This window comes from Pyrgilauda ruficollis, unplaced genomic scaffold (genome assembly GCF_017590135.1).
Source record: "Pyrgilauda ruficollis isolate IOZ18807 unplaced genomic scaffold, ASM1759013v1 scaffold14, whole genome shotgun sequence".
Classification (NCBI taxonomy): Eukaryota; Metazoa; Chordata; class Aves; order Passeriformes; family Passeridae; genus Pyrgilauda; species Pyrgilauda ruficollis.
Window position 1 is genome coordinate 7,264,118 of NW_024512543.1, and position 18,068 is coordinate 7,282,185.

The 18,068-nt window shown below is 41.0% G+C and overlaps 1 protein-coding gene across 1 annotated transcript in view; it reads left to right on the plus strand.

The window, feature by feature from the left end:
• Positions 1 to 16,785, plus strand: part of LOC121349505 (cytosolic phospholipase A2 epsilon-like) — a 31,449-nt gene extending 14,664 nt beyond the window's left edge. The window contains exons 6-21 of the mRNA XM_041460018.1: positions 677 to 717; positions 2,105 to 2,147; positions 2,818 to 2,875; positions 3,273 to 3,439; positions 3,559 to 3,645; positions 4,616 to 4,653; positions 6,490 to 6,637; positions 7,491 to 7,627; positions 8,553 to 8,775; positions 9,185 to 9,299; positions 10,374 to 10,511; positions 11,454 to 11,561; positions 12,754 to 12,945; positions 13,712 to 13,878; positions 15,260 to 15,446; positions 16,577 to 16,785. Of these exons, the coding sequence (XP_041315952.1) occupies positions 677 to 717; positions 2,105 to 2,147; positions 2,818 to 2,875; positions 3,273 to 3,439; positions 3,559 to 3,645; positions 4,616 to 4,653; positions 6,490 to 6,637; positions 7,491 to 7,627; positions 8,553 to 8,775; positions 9,185 to 9,299; positions 10,374 to 10,511; positions 11,454 to 11,561; positions 12,754 to 12,945; positions 13,712 to 13,878; positions 15,260 to 15,446; positions 16,577 to 16,785 (2,058 nt within the window). The remainder of the gene's footprint in view (positions 1 to 676; positions 718 to 2,104; positions 2,148 to 2,817; positions 2,876 to 3,272; positions 3,440 to 3,558; positions 3,646 to 4,615; positions 4,654 to 6,489; positions 6,638 to 7,490; positions 7,628 to 8,552; positions 8,776 to 9,184; positions 9,300 to 10,373; positions 10,512 to 11,453; positions 11,562 to 12,753; positions 12,946 to 13,711; positions 13,879 to 15,259; positions 15,447 to 16,576) is intronic.
• The last annotated feature ends 1,283 nt before the right edge of the window (positions 16,786 to 18,068 follow it).

The window sequence follows — 18,068 nt, forward strand, 5'->3', positions numbered from 1 at the left end:
CACCCCAAAAGGCAAAAATGAATTTGCCCCACACATACATAGTATGTATCCCACTATGAATGGATGACGATTCACTCTTTCTCAGTTTCCCATATGTAAAATGGGAAAAATAATCTTGATTCCCTTTGAGATCTAAGGATGAGATCAGCAAAATATCTCACATACAACTTCTTGCTACCAGGGACAGGTTCTGGTATCCAAACTAGGTCATTCACAATCAGCTTGTACACATCAACACTGCCTTACTCGGGGTTGCATAACACGAATTCTGAATCACTCACTGTTCTGTGTCTATTATGGTAAAGTAATGGGTGTAGTGTTTAATTTCCAAGATAATAGCCAGTACAGGAAGTCATGGCAGGACAGTGACAGGAATAGTTGGAAGAAAAGGGTGGAATTCAGAAAGTATAGGAAGTTGGAAATTGGTTTTTTTGCAGCAGCTTCACATTAAGAAATATAGGTTGTTTTGGTGATATTGTAAAGTCAGAAGAAGACGAGGAGGGAATCATTTAATCATCTGACTGAATTGTTGATTCAGACCACCCAGTCTGAAGTATTTATCACAGGCTACTCATTGCAACCAATAACTTCAATATTACCTATCAGGGACTTGGGTTTAGACTAGGGACAAAGCATTATGTAGCTACTTCATTTAATATCTTCTTCTTGCTTTCAGGCCAAGGAGGAACTAGAGGTTGAATTCAAATTGGAGGTCGCGTAAGTGATACAGAAATTATTTTAAAAATGCAAAAATCATTAGTGATAAAACAAAAAAACAGTATTAGATGTCATGCTTTGAGTATTTCTGTAAAAAGTTCCAGCCTTGTCCTATATTATTGCTGCAGTCCCCAACAGCTGACGGATTAGCTTGTTCTGTAGCTTAGCTGCTCTCAGCAATGCACCTAGCAGTTACCCAGAAAACTGTGTGGATGCCCCATCCCTGGAACTGTTCAAGGTCATGCTGGATGGAGCTTTGTGCAACCTGGTCTAGTGAAAGGTGTCCCTGCCCATGGCAAGGGATTAGAACTAGATGACTTTTAAGATCCCTTCCAATCCAAAGTATTCTACAATTATATGATTTACCTACCTGGGGACATTTCAGAAGGCTTTCTGAGTGTGCGAGCATTCCTGCCTATCTATTTTTCCTTGCTTGTTTCAGGTTATGTATTTGACACAGTTTTAGTGTTGAAACATCCTAGTTAGGTTTTCAGTGTATCTCCTATTCCTTCAGTTTTCCCTTGCAGTACTCTTTGAATCCTAGCATTTGTGTTTTCTTTCTGCTTAACACGATCACTATGGGATGGGAACTCTTGTAAGGATGTAAGGCTCCTTCTCCAGCATGGTCAGCCTGCCACCCATGAATCACCATTTTTATTTCTGTGTTGCCACAAGGTAACTAAATCATGGCAGAAATAAAGTGACTAGCTAAGGCCAGCTCTTATACTATTGGAGAGCCAAGGCCAGAAGTCAAGTTGCTCCACACCATCTCCTGACTTCACTTGAATGATCTGGAAAGCTTTTTGGGTTTTTTCCCATGTAATTGGTACTGGCTGCATTGTGCCACTTTGAAACAGGCTCCCCAGGAAAGTGGTCACAGCACCAGCCTGCCAGAGTTCAGGAAGCATTTGGACAATGCTCTCGGGCACATGGTGTGAATCTTGGAGTTCTCCTGTGCAGGGCCAGGAGTTGGACTTGGTGTGGATCCTCATGGGTCCCCTGCAACTCAGAATATTTGCATGCCAGCAAATATGTATAACTGTCTTCCCAACAAGGACATACTGGTGTATCAGCTGAAATACATTTATTTCACACATTACAGTGAGAATAATTTGACTGCCTAACAGGAGATTCCATTTTAGATGATCATGAGATTGCACTGTATAAAAATACCATGTTACACATTGCTCAGCTTTGGTACAGAGATGAGTCTCCTCAGAGCAGTGCTCAGTCCATGCAAGCAAGGAGAGGAGCTTGTTACACGCTTGCTGGGGTCCCCTCAGACTGTTGGGTTTTTTTAAGTGGGAAGAAAGGGCAACATCCTGGGTAAAGATGAATGGGATTTGCTTAACTTTAAAATATCCATGTTTTTAATTTTCTTTCCCAGACCTGGTCCTCATGAAATGATTGCTAGCAATGGAGTGCTGGTGGTATGTGTCTGTCCCAAGATATTTTCTATAAGTGATTCCTTAATGTAGAGGGAAATGGAGGGTGGGAGTTAAAGAAGCCAGTCAGCCAGTTCTTTCTCTTTCTTTCCTCTTTCCTATTTAGATACATTCAGAATGGGACATTTTATTTACTTTTCATTGGAGATATCCCATTTGTCCTATACTTCCCTATTTCTGATTTTTCCTATACTTCACCACACCACACACACAAAATTTTTCTCTGGTACTAGTACAAAAACACATTATGTTGAAGAAGAGTGAGCACCATAAAAAAAAAAATCAACCCTCAAAATGCTGAAAGAAATGCTTCTTCAGAAAACCCTTCCTACTGCTAACTCTTGATCTCTCAGGACACATCTTTATTTATTTCCTAGTTTAACCCTTTGTATTTATGCTACTATCATGAAAATTATTTTCTTCCTTTATTTATTCCTCTCACTGTGCTCAATCTTAAGTCATTGTCACACACAGTTCCTACAACTCCCTCCAAAGCTTTACCTTTTCTTTAGTCAGCAGCTAATGTGAAAAAGCCCAGAGACATGAGGGAATTCAGAACTCCAAGTTACTCCAAGCTGAGGGGTCCAGAGCTCACTATAATGAGGATGGGATGTGATGATCTTTCTCACAAAATCCTGCAATCTGTCTTTCCCAGTGTCGTGAACTTTGCTGCTTGGAAGTTGAAGTGGCAGAGAAAACGAAGCAAAAATCAAGTAAGGTTATTGCTTTGTCATCTATTTACCAGTAGTTGCATGCTTACTTATGAGAAGATGCCCCTTCCATATAATGTGTTAGGGAAATACACAGTGCTTACAGTATTCAGTGAAGTTAATGTCAGGTAAACACATTAGGATGTTATAGACTCCAATGACCTCATCTAGATATATGTTAACAAGGCCTATTACATGCACAATGAAGTTGAAATCCCAGTTCTATATCACAGCAGGAATATTCAGAGTCCCCTTTCTATCAGAAGAGCATCTACTTTGCTCTTTTCCCTGTAGTGCCACCACTTTGCCCTGGGCAAAGCTATGCCACCTGCACCCCACTTTTAATCAAGCTAGCATATTTTTCTGGTTAATCATATTAATCTTTGTTTTGCTGCTTTAGAGAAAGAGCTTTCCCTGACTGTGAAGGGCTCCTTTGAGGGGACGCAGGATATCGTGCTGGGCCCCAACGGAGTCGTCAGCCCAGCGTGTCCCACCGAGTTCCACTACATCAAGTACGCGGAGCCAACGCTGGATGTCATGCTGCCAAAGAAGAGGCGCTACCACCCTGTATGTTGGAGTGGCCTCAGTGATGGAGGGATTTTCTTGAGTGGCTCTCAAGAAAGGGGGAGGAAGGAGAGAGGGTAAACCCATTCCTGGTTGTGTCCTAAAGCATGTTGTTTTCCCAGTGGTCCTGTAGGTACAGTACAGAGACGGGCTCACCAGTTGTGATGCTGAACTCGCTGCCCATGGGAAGGAAAACAACCATTGCAGAGGTAAGCATCCATTCCAGGTGTTGGTAATAAAGGGTCACTCAAATAGAAACCATTCCTCATAAGGTTGTCCCAGATGGCCACTAAGAGTGTCAGGAATGTTCTGATTTTCTATTAGACTTTCAGAAAACAGGAGCTTTGTTTCTCCAGATGTTTTCTCCACAGAGCCAGGTTGTCCCTGCTGTATTAATCTCTATTATGTGCCAGTAGTGGAGACAGAGATGTACAAGGATGTAAGAAAATACCATATTTCCTTCAGAACATCCCCCGCTCTTTACCCAAAGACTCATTGACTCCCCTTTTGCTTAAGGTCCAAACTGAAAGTTGCTCCTCGGGCACAAAATAGGAAAACATCAATAAACCTGTCCTTAGTCAACCATATATTTAAGAGGACAATATATTGAAATATGCTTAAAATATTAGTCATAGGGTATGTATTTTAAATAATATAATGAGACTATTGATTTAAAAGAGCCATTAAGATATCCTCTCAGAACAAAGCACATTTTGTAACTTAATATGAAGATTGAAATAATGATTTTTAAGAGAGGATAAAGTGTGGGCAGAAGCAAATGCAGACTTTGCAGTCTCTTCGCTGTGAGACTATGGCCAGGATGTCAAAGATGTGCTGGGTACTAGAGCATGAAGAATGGAAAGCACACAAAAAATGGTAATTCAGGATGCTGCAGAAAGCTTGTGAGTCTTACAGGAAATGGGAGCTACTGTGTGAGTCTCGGAAACCTCTTATACCAGGATGCTTAATGGTTTCTGCAGCCTGGGAGGATTTAGGATCCGTAGGGAGGGATGTTCCACTAATGATAAGTGAATGCCTTTGGGAATATATGCCAAGATCTCAGACATTTAAGTTTGTGATTGCCAGGCCTTGCTGGGTTATAAATCAAGCTCCAACCCCAAGACAGAAAGGGAAAATAGAAAATTCAAAATTAAAAAATTACACATTCTTGTTTTCCAGGAGAAAAGATTTGACTTGAATGTGACAGCAAAAACTTGGTAAGAGATTTTCTTCTATTCCTTAAGACTTGGATAATTGATTTTGATATTGTTTTAGCCACATGGAAATGATACAAGCAAGCATTCTCAGTCTGAAAACTAGAATGTGCTCATAATAAAACATAAAATACATGCACAATATATAAAACATAATTAACCTTAGGAAGATTTTACTTTAATCAGTTGATAAAACATTAAAATAAACATGTGTTTCTTTAAGCATTATCCCTTTCCTTCTGACCACAGAATATTTTCTTTGGTCAATGTCAGTCTCTGAAATTCACAAAAAGAACAAAGCTAGCTGACAATGACAGAAAAAGAATAGTCAGATGTAAACATTAAGTTTAATCAGGAATTAAGAATTATTTTTTTGCTTTATTGTCAATATTCAATGGTGATGAACCTTGCTTTCTGTCAAATCTAATTATACTACATATTGAGTAGAAACTAAAGTAAACAAGTTAACTTGTGATTTGATATCTGTAGACATGCTTGCTAATACTCATCAGTAAACATGGAGATACTTCAGGTTATCCATGGCTACATGGAACACACAGAACTGGGCAAACTGGCATTTTTGTATGTGTCTGACTAAGAAATAAAAGGAAAATAATAATTTTTAATTCAAAAAGAGTTTTCTGCCATTCATTTCAAAATGACCAGCAAGTGGTCAGTGATAACAGGAAAATCAGTGTTATACCACAACAGGAAAAACACTTCCTGCTTATTTATTTTACTTTCAGAGAACTTTAGAAACAGTTTGTTTGGATCTTGCTTTACAATAGAAACTGGCTTTTGCGGCTCCACCTAACTCAATTCCCATTGTGTGTCTTCATTTACAAATAAGGTTATAATAATTTGTCTGATTTTATCCAAATGTGGTGATGGAGAAAGCTCATAATTAAATTTCTTTACTAGTTTCATAGACATTATGGACTCAGTAGAAGAGAGAGGTTCTGTCACTGGAAGAAAAAGCAAACCCCTGGCATTTGGCAATGTAGCTCTGACCTGACCACGACCATCTCTTGCCTATTGATGTCTTGTAGGAGCAGGGCAGGGAGAGCTAGGAGGGAGATTAGTGAGCAGAAGAGCCAAAATGCCCAGGGAAATAAACTACAATTGTGGGGCCTTAAGCAATGACTTACTCAAATTTAAAATAGACTCCAATGAAATCTTCCTCTGGGAAAAGATGTGCCTTACAATTTTAGAGTCAAGGCTGACGTGGCATAGAACTTGCAGCAGTGACCCCTGAGTGCCGTGCACGTGTGGGCACACAGGGCAGCAGGGCTGGTCCTGCCCAGCGACCCTTCCCTGCCCCTCGGGGGCTGCATGGCACCGCGGTCTCTCCGCCAAGCTGGGCCGCCCTCTCCAGAGGGGCTCACCGCTACAGGGGGGTGCGTTCCCACTCCAGTTGCTCTAAAGGAGAATTTTCACTCGCATTGAATATGCCAGCCTTTGAAAATTGTGTTATTTCAGATTTTGAATGAGAAAATACCCTGTGAAATGGGAATCGATACTTTCACTTTTGACAATTTCCATGGATTTTCTAAGCTTGTCAATCTTTTAATTGTAGAATATTTATTTAAATATTTTTAACTTGTAAATACTGTACATTGTTTCTTCCAATTAGCAATAATTAGGAATAATGACACTAGTTAGTCTTACGAATTGACACGAATTTCATGCTTTTAAAAATAGTAAAATTATTCTCTCTTGTTCCTGTCGTGTTGCATCATCCTGTTTGAAGGGAAGGATGCTGTAGATTATCTTTGATCAATGTCCTAAGATTGATATGGGTGTGTTAATATTTAATATATGTGTCTGTTTTTATCTTAGCAATTGTTCATGCCACCAAGACCTGGACATGCGCTTTGGGTTTAATTTATGTTCTGAAGAGATGGCTTTCCTGGGGAAAAGAAAGAGATATGTAGCAAGTGCTCTCAAAAATGTTTTTCACCTACCACATGATCTGCAGGATCAAGAAGTACGTGTGTGCTGGGGAGACAGAACTTGAATCTCTAGTGCTTTCATGTTCTCCTGTAAATGAGTGGTCAGCAAAACAGGCCACACCTATCTGTTTGTGCAGGTACCAGCTGGTCCATGTGTCTTAAGTACATTTGCTTCTGCTGCCAAGGTTTGTTATTGAAAACATTAGTTGCAGTCACCATCCTTCATTACTATCAATTTGGAATTTTTCATGGTTGAGGTGTGTTCATTCCTGCCAGGCTGAGCTGTCACTGCCTTGATTCAGAAATACTGAATACATTCCACAGCAAAGATTTTTTTTCCCTTATTCCAATTTTTTTTCCCTTATTCCAGTTTACTTTGTGAGAGTTTAGGACAAACATCTTTGAGTGCTTCTTATATCTTCTGTTTCTTGCGGTTTTGAAATTCATTAAAATAAATGTAATTTATTTTAAAATAACCTCAAGATACTGAAGAATAGCAGCATTGCTGAGGGTACCTTAACAGTAGCTGTGAACTGAATGTATTTCTTCATGGGATTGGCATGCAGATTTTCATACAGAAGTCATCGATGTGTGAAATAAGAATGGCACATTGTTGTTTCCACAGAAGGTTTCTTCTTGTTCATCTGTGCCTGTATTTGCCTTAGAGATGAGCAAGAATCCAAGTTCGGGTTAATCTCTGAACCAATATTTATCCAAAAGGAAATAAGTGGCAGTAGCAGATGTTGCTGGGTTTTGGTCCTTCTGAAAAGGGACCTGGGCTCTGAGCTCAGGACCTGGGCTGGCTGTGGTGACCAGACCCCATTGCAGTGTGGGCTGCAGTGTTGAATGCTGTCAGTGTGAATGTCCCATCCTCTCTCTGCCCAACAGGTCCCCGTCGTGGCTATCATCACGACAGGCGGAGGACTGAAGTCAATGACAGGGTTGTATGGCAGCCTCATGGGACTGAAGAAGTTAAATCTCCTGGACTGTATAACGTACATCAGCGGGCTGTCCGGCACCACGTGGTAAGCCAGCTCGGGCCAGGCCTTCTGAGAGTCACACTGCTGCAGAGAGTAGCTTCTAAAAGCAGATAAGATCAGGAGACTTTCTTCAAACGTCATATAAACAAGTTTCTCAGTAACAGGCCATTAAATACTAGCTTGATTTAGTGCACACTTTTTCTGTAAGCAGCTCTTTACTGTGCTTATCAACTCCACATGTGCAGCAGTTAAATGTGCACATGACAATTACACTCACCAAGATGCTTTCTAGGTAAGTAGTTACTGTGGATGCCCATAGCATCATGCCTCTTCCTTTCATCACTGAATCCCAGCTATTGTGGTCCCATTAGCTTCTGATACTGGCTGTGATTTCTAGCTGGAAAAAACTGCTGGACAGTGCACACTGTCCCCTGCAACCTGACAGTTTTGTGTTTCCCTGGGCAGTGTTATTCCCTGCTCACAGGACCTACAGCTGCCTAATGTCTGATTGTCCCATGCAGAGCAGTTTGGTAAAATAGAGGTTGATGCTTAAAAAAAGCATAGTGATATCATAAGATTAACACTAAGTGAATCAAGGCAAGATACAGCAGCTAATATGAATGAATTTAAAGTTCCAAAAAACAAGCAAAGAAAATTTATTATAATTTTCTGCCTAATTTATGCTTCACAAATATATCTATGTTCACACCTGGCAGTTTTATACCTTAAGCTTCTGCCTGTTCTGCTCAAAAGAAATAGAAGGTTAAGAACATAAAACCCCCACCTTATTCTTCAGGGCCATTTTTAAAAACAATCATAGAAACTGAAGTGTTCATTCTGCTGGATGGAGCAGCAGAGTATGTGTGAGCAGAAGGGAATCCCTAAATGTAAACCTTTGTTCTGAAAGCACAAAATTTCCAGTCTTTTTTTGCTCCTTTTGACTTTTGATGTCTGTATTGTCTTTCTCCAGGACCATGGCCAACTTATACAGAGATGCCTACTGGTCGCAGAAGGACCTGGACTCACATATTGGTGAAGCCCAAAAACAAGCAACAAAATGCAAGATGGGCTGTTTCTCTATGGATCGCATGAAGTACTACAACAAACAGCTTTGCCAGCGGAAAGAAGAGGGATATAGGACATCATTTATAGATCTTTGGGGTCTCATGATTGAGTACTTACTAAACGATGGGGTATGATGTCTATTCCATTTCTTAAAGAACCATGTGTTTTTCCCTTAGTGGATGGAGAGGAAACTAGTCCATCATTTCAAAGAAAGTACCTCAAAGCAGAGGGGAAATCTCTGTGTTAACAATATAGCAGATTATAGTGGTTTTGGATCGCCCAGTCATAGACATGTGCAGAAATAGTTGTCTCCCTCCTTGTCTTTTTGTGAATCCACGCACAAAGCCAGGCTGGAGCCCGGGAGCCTGGTCTGTGGTGGTTGGTGGGGGTACCTGCAGTGCTCTGTGTGGTGGAGCTGCCGGGGCGCATCCTGTGTGCTGTGGGTGGAGCTGCCTGGCTCCTCCCACACCAGGGCCAGTGAATTCACCCTGTGCTCTTTCCATCTCCTGTCACCTAACACTTTTTCTTCAAAACCAGAAAGACCCCCACAAGCTTTCAGATCAGCAAGAAGCACTGTGTGATGGCCAGAACCCACTGCCCATCTATGTGTCAGTCTGCGTCCGGGACAGTTACAGCACCAATGATTTCAAAGGTAAGGATGTTCAAAGGTTTGGATCCTCTGAGGCTAAAATTGGCAACTGAATCCCTGTCATCACTCTTCTCTTCTTGGTAGCACTTTGAGAAAACAATCCTGATGTGTTAGTTGCTTTTTGGAGAAATAACCATCGCCTCCATACCTTACAATTTTAATACAAGGATTTTGGGGAGCAGCATTTCCCTGTCTCTACATACACAGTAGAAATTCTGCTAGAAAGGCCATTTTGGGAAATATTTGAATTATCCAATAATTGCTTTTTCTCAATGGCCAGTTATTTGTTCAGTATGAAGAATGACCACATAGCTATGGTAGAGTTTGGGAAGGCTCCCAACTGAATGTGTTGCTTTTCTCATTGTTTTGTTTGTTAGTGTTTCTTTCCTATGGAGGGTCAGAAGGAGGAGAAGGGGAAGAGAAAAATTCAGATCAAATTTTTTATTGTTGAGGCAAGAAAATGAACCATTTCTGAAATGAAAACGAAATTACAGTCCATGACATTTCTGTCCCTGTTTTCACTCACGCTGCAGTTATATCAGACAACTTCACTTCACTTGGAGAGGATATCCAAGAAAGTCAAGAACTAGTTCTGTTTCCATTAGTACCACACAGAGAGAGTATAACTGGTCTCTTACAAAAAAAAAACCAAAAAACCTTCTGAGGAGCTGAGTACCCATCTTTGTACATAAACAGTTATTTGGGGAAGATAAACTAACTGTATTGGTGAAGTACTGGTCACCTGGACATGGCGTACAGCAAGGCAGAGCAAAACTACCTAGGTGCTGGAGAACCCTGGACTGGTGTGTGCACACAGGGTGTGCAAGGTCTGGAGCCTTGCCATGTCCCCAGTGTGCCACTTGTGCCACCAGCAGCGCCACCATGACCAGCACAACTGCTTCTGCCTCATCACCACCAAGCCCAAGCTCAGACCCCTCCCTGGAGATCTGCATTTAAGAGTGAGGCTTTGCAAAGGCAACATACTAAACATAACTCAGAGCAATGTATGCCCGAGCTTCCCCTCTCCCCACAGCTGTCTGGGAGCCCTCTGAGTGTCCTGTTGTGGCTGTATTGCAGAGTGGGTGGAGTTCACTCCCTACGAGGTGGGACTGCTGAAGTACGGCGCGTTTGTTCGCACGGAGCATTTCGGAAGCGAGTTCTTCATGGGCCGCATGTTAAAAAAGCTCCCTGAATCCCGCATCTGCTACCTTCAAGGTGATGTATAGTGTTGTCCTGGCACAGAGGCACTTTGGAGGGGTGCAGTGCTGTTAACCAGTGAGCAGATAGTTCTGTCCTTATATACCGAGCACTGCCTGCTGGGAAATGGGAATAGTAGTTTATCCAAAAGAATACAGTAAAAAACCACGCATATTTTTTCAGTTTCTTGTCACTGTCTTGGTAGATGAGTTGTCTGTGTCTTAGAGATGGAATAGATGAAGATCCTTAATTCTTTCATTGTAAGTAATAGCTTTCACTTCTTTGTTTATTCTTCTGATTCCTCTTTGAATACACTCCCACCTGAGTCCAGTTGTGATAGTCAGATTCAAATTTACAATGACTGGTGATATAGTGACACTGTTTTGTCAACAAGGCCACCAGTGCCCCTGTGGTGAGGCAGAGAGGGGTAATCCTGGATGGACAAAAGAGTGTACAGTGGAGCTGGAGGCCGCTGCATGTGTGAGCCTTTACAAGCTGTGATGTGAGATCTTGTCGTACAAACAAACATCTGAAAAGCCAGTTCATCCCCTTGTGAAACAGTTCAGGGTGTTTGAAAGAGTTACTGATCAGAGTAGGTGCAGAAAAAGACAAGCTGGAGAAAGGAAGATGGGGATGGAAATGATGTGTTTGTGGTGTATGTGTTATCTGAATTCTTTATTTTGCCTCTTGAGCAAGTGTGTCTTTTTTTCTCTTTTACTTGCCTCACTTTCTTTGCTCTCTTTGCCATGTGGCAGAGCCATGTAATACGTTAGGCACAAAGTTGGTGGTAGCATGACCTGAATCAATGATATAGACCATTAAGAGGAATTTAACAGCATGGAAGTTTAGAAATATTTGTATTAAGCCCATTTAAAAAAAATATGCCAGGAGGTCAAAATAGAAGGAAAATGGCATTTTCTTGTTAAAATATGTCCTTCTGTTCACTATTTCCTTTTACAGGTATGTGGAGCAGTATATTTTCTGTGAACCTTTTACAAATATGGGGGCTGTCCCACAGTTCAGAGGACTTCTGGAAGAGATGGACGCAAGACAGAATAGATGAAGTTGGTGAGAAATTACTGAGCCTTTCATTTATGGTCGTTTATTTTCCTATGTGGCTTTTGGCATCATCTGTTCAACTTTGCTGAAGCTGGTGTCATAGGATCTTACTCAGAGATAGTGACTTCTCCTCACACTGAATAGAGTAAGAGGAAGAGTGTAATCAGGGAAAAGCTGCTGTAATTGCAACAATTACTAAAGCTCTGCTGGTTCCTTCAAGGAAAGTTTTAGAGGCGTCAGACATTTCTCAGGAAGTGTTCTGGCATTACAGCTCTCACTTAGCCATACAGAACCAAGAACCAACAGCAGAGAATTTGGTACTTTTTACTGCCTATGAGGAGAATAAACCTTAATATCAACTGGTTAATCAAGATTTCCTGGGTTTTTATTTTATTACTCAGTACAGTAATTACTGCATTGTATTCATACTGACACAAAGATAAATGAGGCCCAGAGGGAATTTTCTGAAGCAATACAGAAACCGTGATTTTGTTGCTAAATCACCTGAGATGATAGTAACTATGATTACAGATATCCTGAAAAATACAGAAATACAATGTGCAATCGTGGAAACCACCATGTCTCTCCTGCTCCACTGTCAGCCTCTCAGGCTGGCAAAGTACATTGTCATTTCTGGAAACCACACCTTGTGCCCGATTTCTGCTTTTCACCCATGTGCCATCTACCCACCCCCTAAACTACCCATAGTTTCTGAATATGAATGTATGCCCCAGGTTTTCCTGGGGTGCTCTCACTCTGCTGATTAAGCATATGCTCATGTAGCCATGAGTGATTATTGGGTTGCAGCTGTCACTGTTGCAGTGGACCCCGTGGTTGCTGTTGTTGCTCATCTGACTGAGCAGTAGCCTATTCATCAGCCCCATTTTCTCCAGGCTTGTGTCTGTTTCATGTTATCTTCCTGTGAGGATATTTAAGTTTTGACAGAACATTTTCTGGATTGCTTCATTTCCTTAAGGTGTCCTTTTTCATGACTAAAGATTGCTTCTGACGAACTGTCTTCAGCCCAAAGCTTAAGACCATCAGCAGAGCTTTGTCCAGCATCCATTCCTTTCCCTCAGAAGAGTTAGTGTGTGCTTAGGGAATCATCCCAGAAGAGCCCCTGAGAACTCCTTTGCACCAGGGCAGCCAGAAAGGAGCATAAGCTACCAAGCAGTTCACCAGTTTGTCTCCCCTGCCCTAGACGAGGACCCGGTGCTGCCCACGAGACCCCACGAGCTGAGGACTCGCATGTACACCCCCCCTGGCCCCCTGTCCAGCGCCCTTCGGGGGGCACTGACCGACCGCTTCTCCGTGGCCCAGCACCACAATTTCCTGAAGGGCTACCAGCTGCACAACAACTACATGGAGAACCAGCACTTCTGTCGCTGGAAAGGTGATGGCGACTGATGTCTAACTGGCATCCTTTTCAGGGAGTTTTGGGGTGGGGAGTTTAGGAAAGAAGCCTGTCAGACTTGGCAGGGGATAAAAATCCTTCCAAGACAACATTTATTTTCTGAATAGAGAGAAGACACTAAGAGTTGTCAGGTACTGAAGACTTAATGTTTGTATTCATTTGCTTCAGCTGACACCTCTGCAGTCCAGACTGAGATGATAGACTTGAAGCTGACAGAACCAAATTAAAAGTGGCAGAGAGCAGAGTGAACATAGGAGAAAGCTTAATTTGGCAAGATTATACTTCTAACTTCAGATGCAGCTGAAATATCCAAGAAAATACTGGCTATAAGAGAAAACTGGAAATGAATGGGGCTTTCTAGACCAAAGAAGAGGGGACTAAGTAGGAAGTATAAGTTCAGATGTATAAAGGATCAAAAATACTTTGTTCCCCAAAACAATGACAGATAGAAGATTAAACAATGACTGAAATGAAGCAAGGCAGATTTAGGTTAATTATTAGACATAGCTTATTGGCACTAATAGGTGTGCCATGTTAATGCAGTATATTGCCTGGAAACTCAACACAGATTTTTCAGAACAGGAACTTAGGTGTTTTGCAGTGCTTCTCATGCCTGTTTGATGATCTAGTAGTGTGGCAATTAAATTAAACCAGGCCTCTGGAATGGCCAGTTGAACCTTGCAGTTCTTTTTCCAGTCAAAATACCCACAGATCTATTTTTATTCAAAAAATATTTTCCTTTTAGACACTGTGTTAGACTCACGTCCCAACCAGCTGATGCAAAATCCTGCTCAGCTGGGCATGATAGATGCTGGATTTTTCATCAATACCAGCAGTGCACCACTTTTAAGGCCACAGAGAGAAGTGGATGTCATCATCTACCTAAGTTATACTACTGGATCACATACATCGGTGAGGATGTTCTTGTTACCATGTGTTCTGTCTCCTTTTACTTGTAAATGCCCAGCCTGTAGCATCCAGAACTGCTGGTTTGATCAGCGGTTTATAACACCTGCATTCCCCTGTATTTTTCACTGTAGTGATTAATACTGTTCCTATTTCTTCCTGCCATTCCTGGACTCTTTTTTGCTGGTTTATGAATGTGTTGAATTATTCAAGGAGGTGTCAGCATGGTCTTTTCTAGAATAATGGGAGGAGCCTCTTCTGCTTTATACTGAATCAAGCAGGTTTCAGGCACAGGAATATTCATAAAGATGAAGAAGTTATTTCTTCTGACTTAAGTTAGAATATAAAAAGGGTTAGTTGAATATTAGCAGCAGATCCTTTCTGGGATGATAAATAAGACACTACAAGTAAAATTCAGTGATGAACATCTTCCTGCAGAAAACCCATTTTGTGTAGATAAAGCTAATTAACTGTCTATAAAAGCTGGCATAAAAAAAGTTTGGATCTTTTTATGTCAGAAACTGAGGTTAGTTGAAAACTTACTGTTAAGCACTTTGGCCTTAACAATAAATCCTAAGCAGGATTACATTTTGAGAATGAGAACAGCTGTGCTACTGCTAACCATCTGTTTGTTGGATGAGACAGATATAATGAAGTTTTATTTCAGCCTCATTCATTGTCTAGATATAACTTACAAAAAAAGGCTGCTACAATTTTAGTAGTCAGCCTCATTCATTGTCTAGATATAACTTACAAAAAAAGGCTGCTACAATTTTAAGTATTTTAGTAGAAACCTTTTTCTGCTTCATAGTGTTTGCTATTAGATGGTCCAGAGTAAATAATACAGTGCATATTAGTACATGATATTTTGTTAAACATTTCAGGGAAAAGATATAGCATAGCCTAATAGTTCAGATTTTCTCAATAGCATATTAATCTCAATTAACACTGTGCCATAATGACTGCACAGGCAGAGATAAAATTGGCAATTAAACTTAACTATCTTATCTCCTGGCTTCCAAGCACATAAGATACCTTAAACATTTTCTTGCTTGGATTTCCTTCTCTAGTTAATTCTATACAATGCATTAACACAAGCTCTTTCATTTGCTAAAACTAATGCTTTATCCTAAACTTCTGCAAATTGCTTCAATTTTTTTTTTTTTAAAGCAGTGCCCTGGGTGAATTCTTTAATTCTGAAATTGTGTTTACAGTTTGTGATTAGCAATGTGGTCACTATGTGTGATAATTATATATAGAGTAACCCTTGATAAGACAGAACTCGCCTTTTGGATCTGAGTCACTAAACCTTAATAGTAGATAACAATTTGGGCTCTTTGGACAATGAAGTTGATTTCCAGTGCTGACCATTTTTGTGATCCTCCAGTCTCTAGATAAGGCATGTAAATACTACTCAGAGCAGAAAATCCCATTCCCAACAATTTCTTTGACTGATGAAGATAAGAAGAATCTGAAGGAGTGCTACGTCTTCCAAGATTCAGATTTGCCAGGATGTCCGATTGTGATTTTTCTTCCCCTTGTGAATGATACCTTCCAAGAGTACAAAGCACCTGGTAAGTTACAAGTAGTGACAAAGCATTAAACAAAAGACACCACTGCTTCCCTGACTTAGACAGAGACTTCTTCTTTGCTGCTGGCTGTCTTTTCTCACTGGGTTCATGGGGGAACACTTTAGCTAATTAAACTTGTTTTCCCCATCCCTGCCAAAGCTATAATGTTCACTCATGCCTTCATTGTGGCTTTAAGAGAACCAGCACAGCCCATGTCTTCTGGATGGTGTCTACCTTCACCTCCCTCCCATTTGTTACTTGAAGTGGTCCTACCCAATTACCTACCCAAAAGTTTTTTTCCTGTGAAAGGTACAGCTCTCTCAGATTATTTCCCACTGCATATATTGTCTATTGTTCAGGTGTTAATTCTACACTTAAGGACCTGTAGTGTCACATATGAGAGGTGGGGGAGAAAGAACCTGGCTTTCAGTCTGGACTCCAGTAATGTTAAGATCAGTGTGTCTCATTTTAGTACAGAATCAGCCTAGGGATCATTTTACTGACTGTGCTGTGTTCAGAGCCTGTCACTCCTTTTCTGTCAGGTCATCTGCTTTATACTACTTTACTGCAGGTTACTAGATGAATTTGCTCTGCTCCTTGGTAGCAGGGAGGTTAAGCCCAAAATACTGCTGTTGTGGAATTTTTGTGACACAAAAATCAGAAAGGCAGAGCTGAATCCTGGTGGCAGGTGCCCTGGACATTATTCAGCATTGCAGGAACTCTCAGTTTCCACATGTTTCTATTGCTCCTTTCTCACTTAAATTCTATTCTCTTACTAGCAATTACTCTTCCTCGTCTGAGGTTCATAGAAATCCCAGCTGCAGTGCATGGACGGTGGCTTTTGGAGTGCCCTTTCAGGCTGACATCCTTGCCTGATCCATGGTTTTAATGAGACAGATGTTTCTGAGTAAGCTGTAGATGAACATGATGATGCCATCCCTCACTTCTCCCTTGTGCCCTCCTTACTTCAGACTCACAATGCTCTTTCTCTTGACTAGGGTGGTGATATATGACCTGCATTGTTTGCTTTAAACCCTATGAATTTTCTTCAGGGGAAAAGTCCTGCTTTATGGACAGTTTGTCACTGGTTAAGATAAACATCATGTCACAGCAGCAACAACTCTTTCTCTCAGGTGTCAAGCGCTGTTGCTCAGAGATGGAGGAAGGCCAGCTGGATTTGACCAGCTCCTGTTCTCCCTACTGCATGTTCTCGGTCAGATACACCGATGAGAACTACCGCAAGCTGCTGAATCTCAGCGAGTACAACATCCTCAACAACTCCCAGATGATTATGCAGGCCTTGCAGACAGCGATGCAAAGGAGAAGGCAGAAGATGTGCTGATTGCCTGTCCAACTGCCCTTATCTTCTCAGAGGAGTTTTTCATGCTCTAGGACCCAGAAGGGACATAGCTTTTTCAAACACTGGCCGTTCTGCACTACAGAAACCACCTCAGCTGGTGCAGTGGTTTGCTGGGGTTTTCCCATTCCCAAGAAGTGGTCTCTATAAGCAAAGACGTTGTGTGGGAAATTTTTACTTACGTTTTGTTCCATAAATTAAGGTTGTCTGTAGAACACTCTTTGCCTAAAATACTTGTTAGATTATTTTTTTAAACAGCGGGATTTTAAGCCTAACTTATTATAATATATGACATAAAGGAAAATAATTTTTTTATCGCCACAGTGCTACAGTTATACAACCCAGCCAACACACCTACAGGCGTTAGAAGGGAGTACAAACTTCTGCTCCCACAATTCTGCTTTCTGGAACACAAAGTGCTACCAGCCCTGGAAAACAAAGAGAACCTGAGACACAGCTGGAAGCTGATACTGGATCCCTGGGTCAACTCTGTTTTGCAAGTGTCCCAAAAAGCAGCCACAGAGGCTGGAAATATAAAGAGAGACGAATGTGTGCACACAACCAGCCCCATGATTCGCTTCCACATCCTGGGCTCTCCTGGGCTGTGAATGAATCATATGTGATGGGAAAGAGCAACTTAGGAGGAAGTGGTGTAACACTTTTCACATTTTATTTTTTTTTTAAAGCAAAGGGTGTAATTTGGGCACGTCAAAATTCCCTGTTGATTTATGTCAGTTTTAATTGGTTTGTACTGAGACAATATATAAAACCTTAACACTTCAATTTGAAGCTTTCAAAATAAAACACCCTGGATCTTGTTTTCCCTGTTGAGTTACTTCTCATAATAAAACACCATTCTTAAATTAAAAAGAGAAAGCACTTGAAAATATTTTACTTCCCATAGACAATGAAAACTTTGCTATGTTACTCAGTGTAACAGTTTAGGTCATATGCCTATAAAAAAAACCCCTCTTATTTGTTTTTATTTGTTTAGCTCTGCCTGTACAAACTGAGTAGAAGTGAGTCAGAAGTCTGAAACAACTAAGACCATCTTAAAAGAATCTGAAGGCCTTGCATGGGATCTAGCACAAAAACACCAATTACATTTGTTGTGGGCTTGCATTTTTAAACTTCCTTCCTTTTCCCTTCTATTGAAATTGCCTTTTTTAAACTGTTCTAAACTGTCCTGAGGGTGAGCTGTAAAAATTATAAATGCATAACAACTCTTGCATTCCAGGAGCAAGTCAAATGGGAAACACACTTTATTG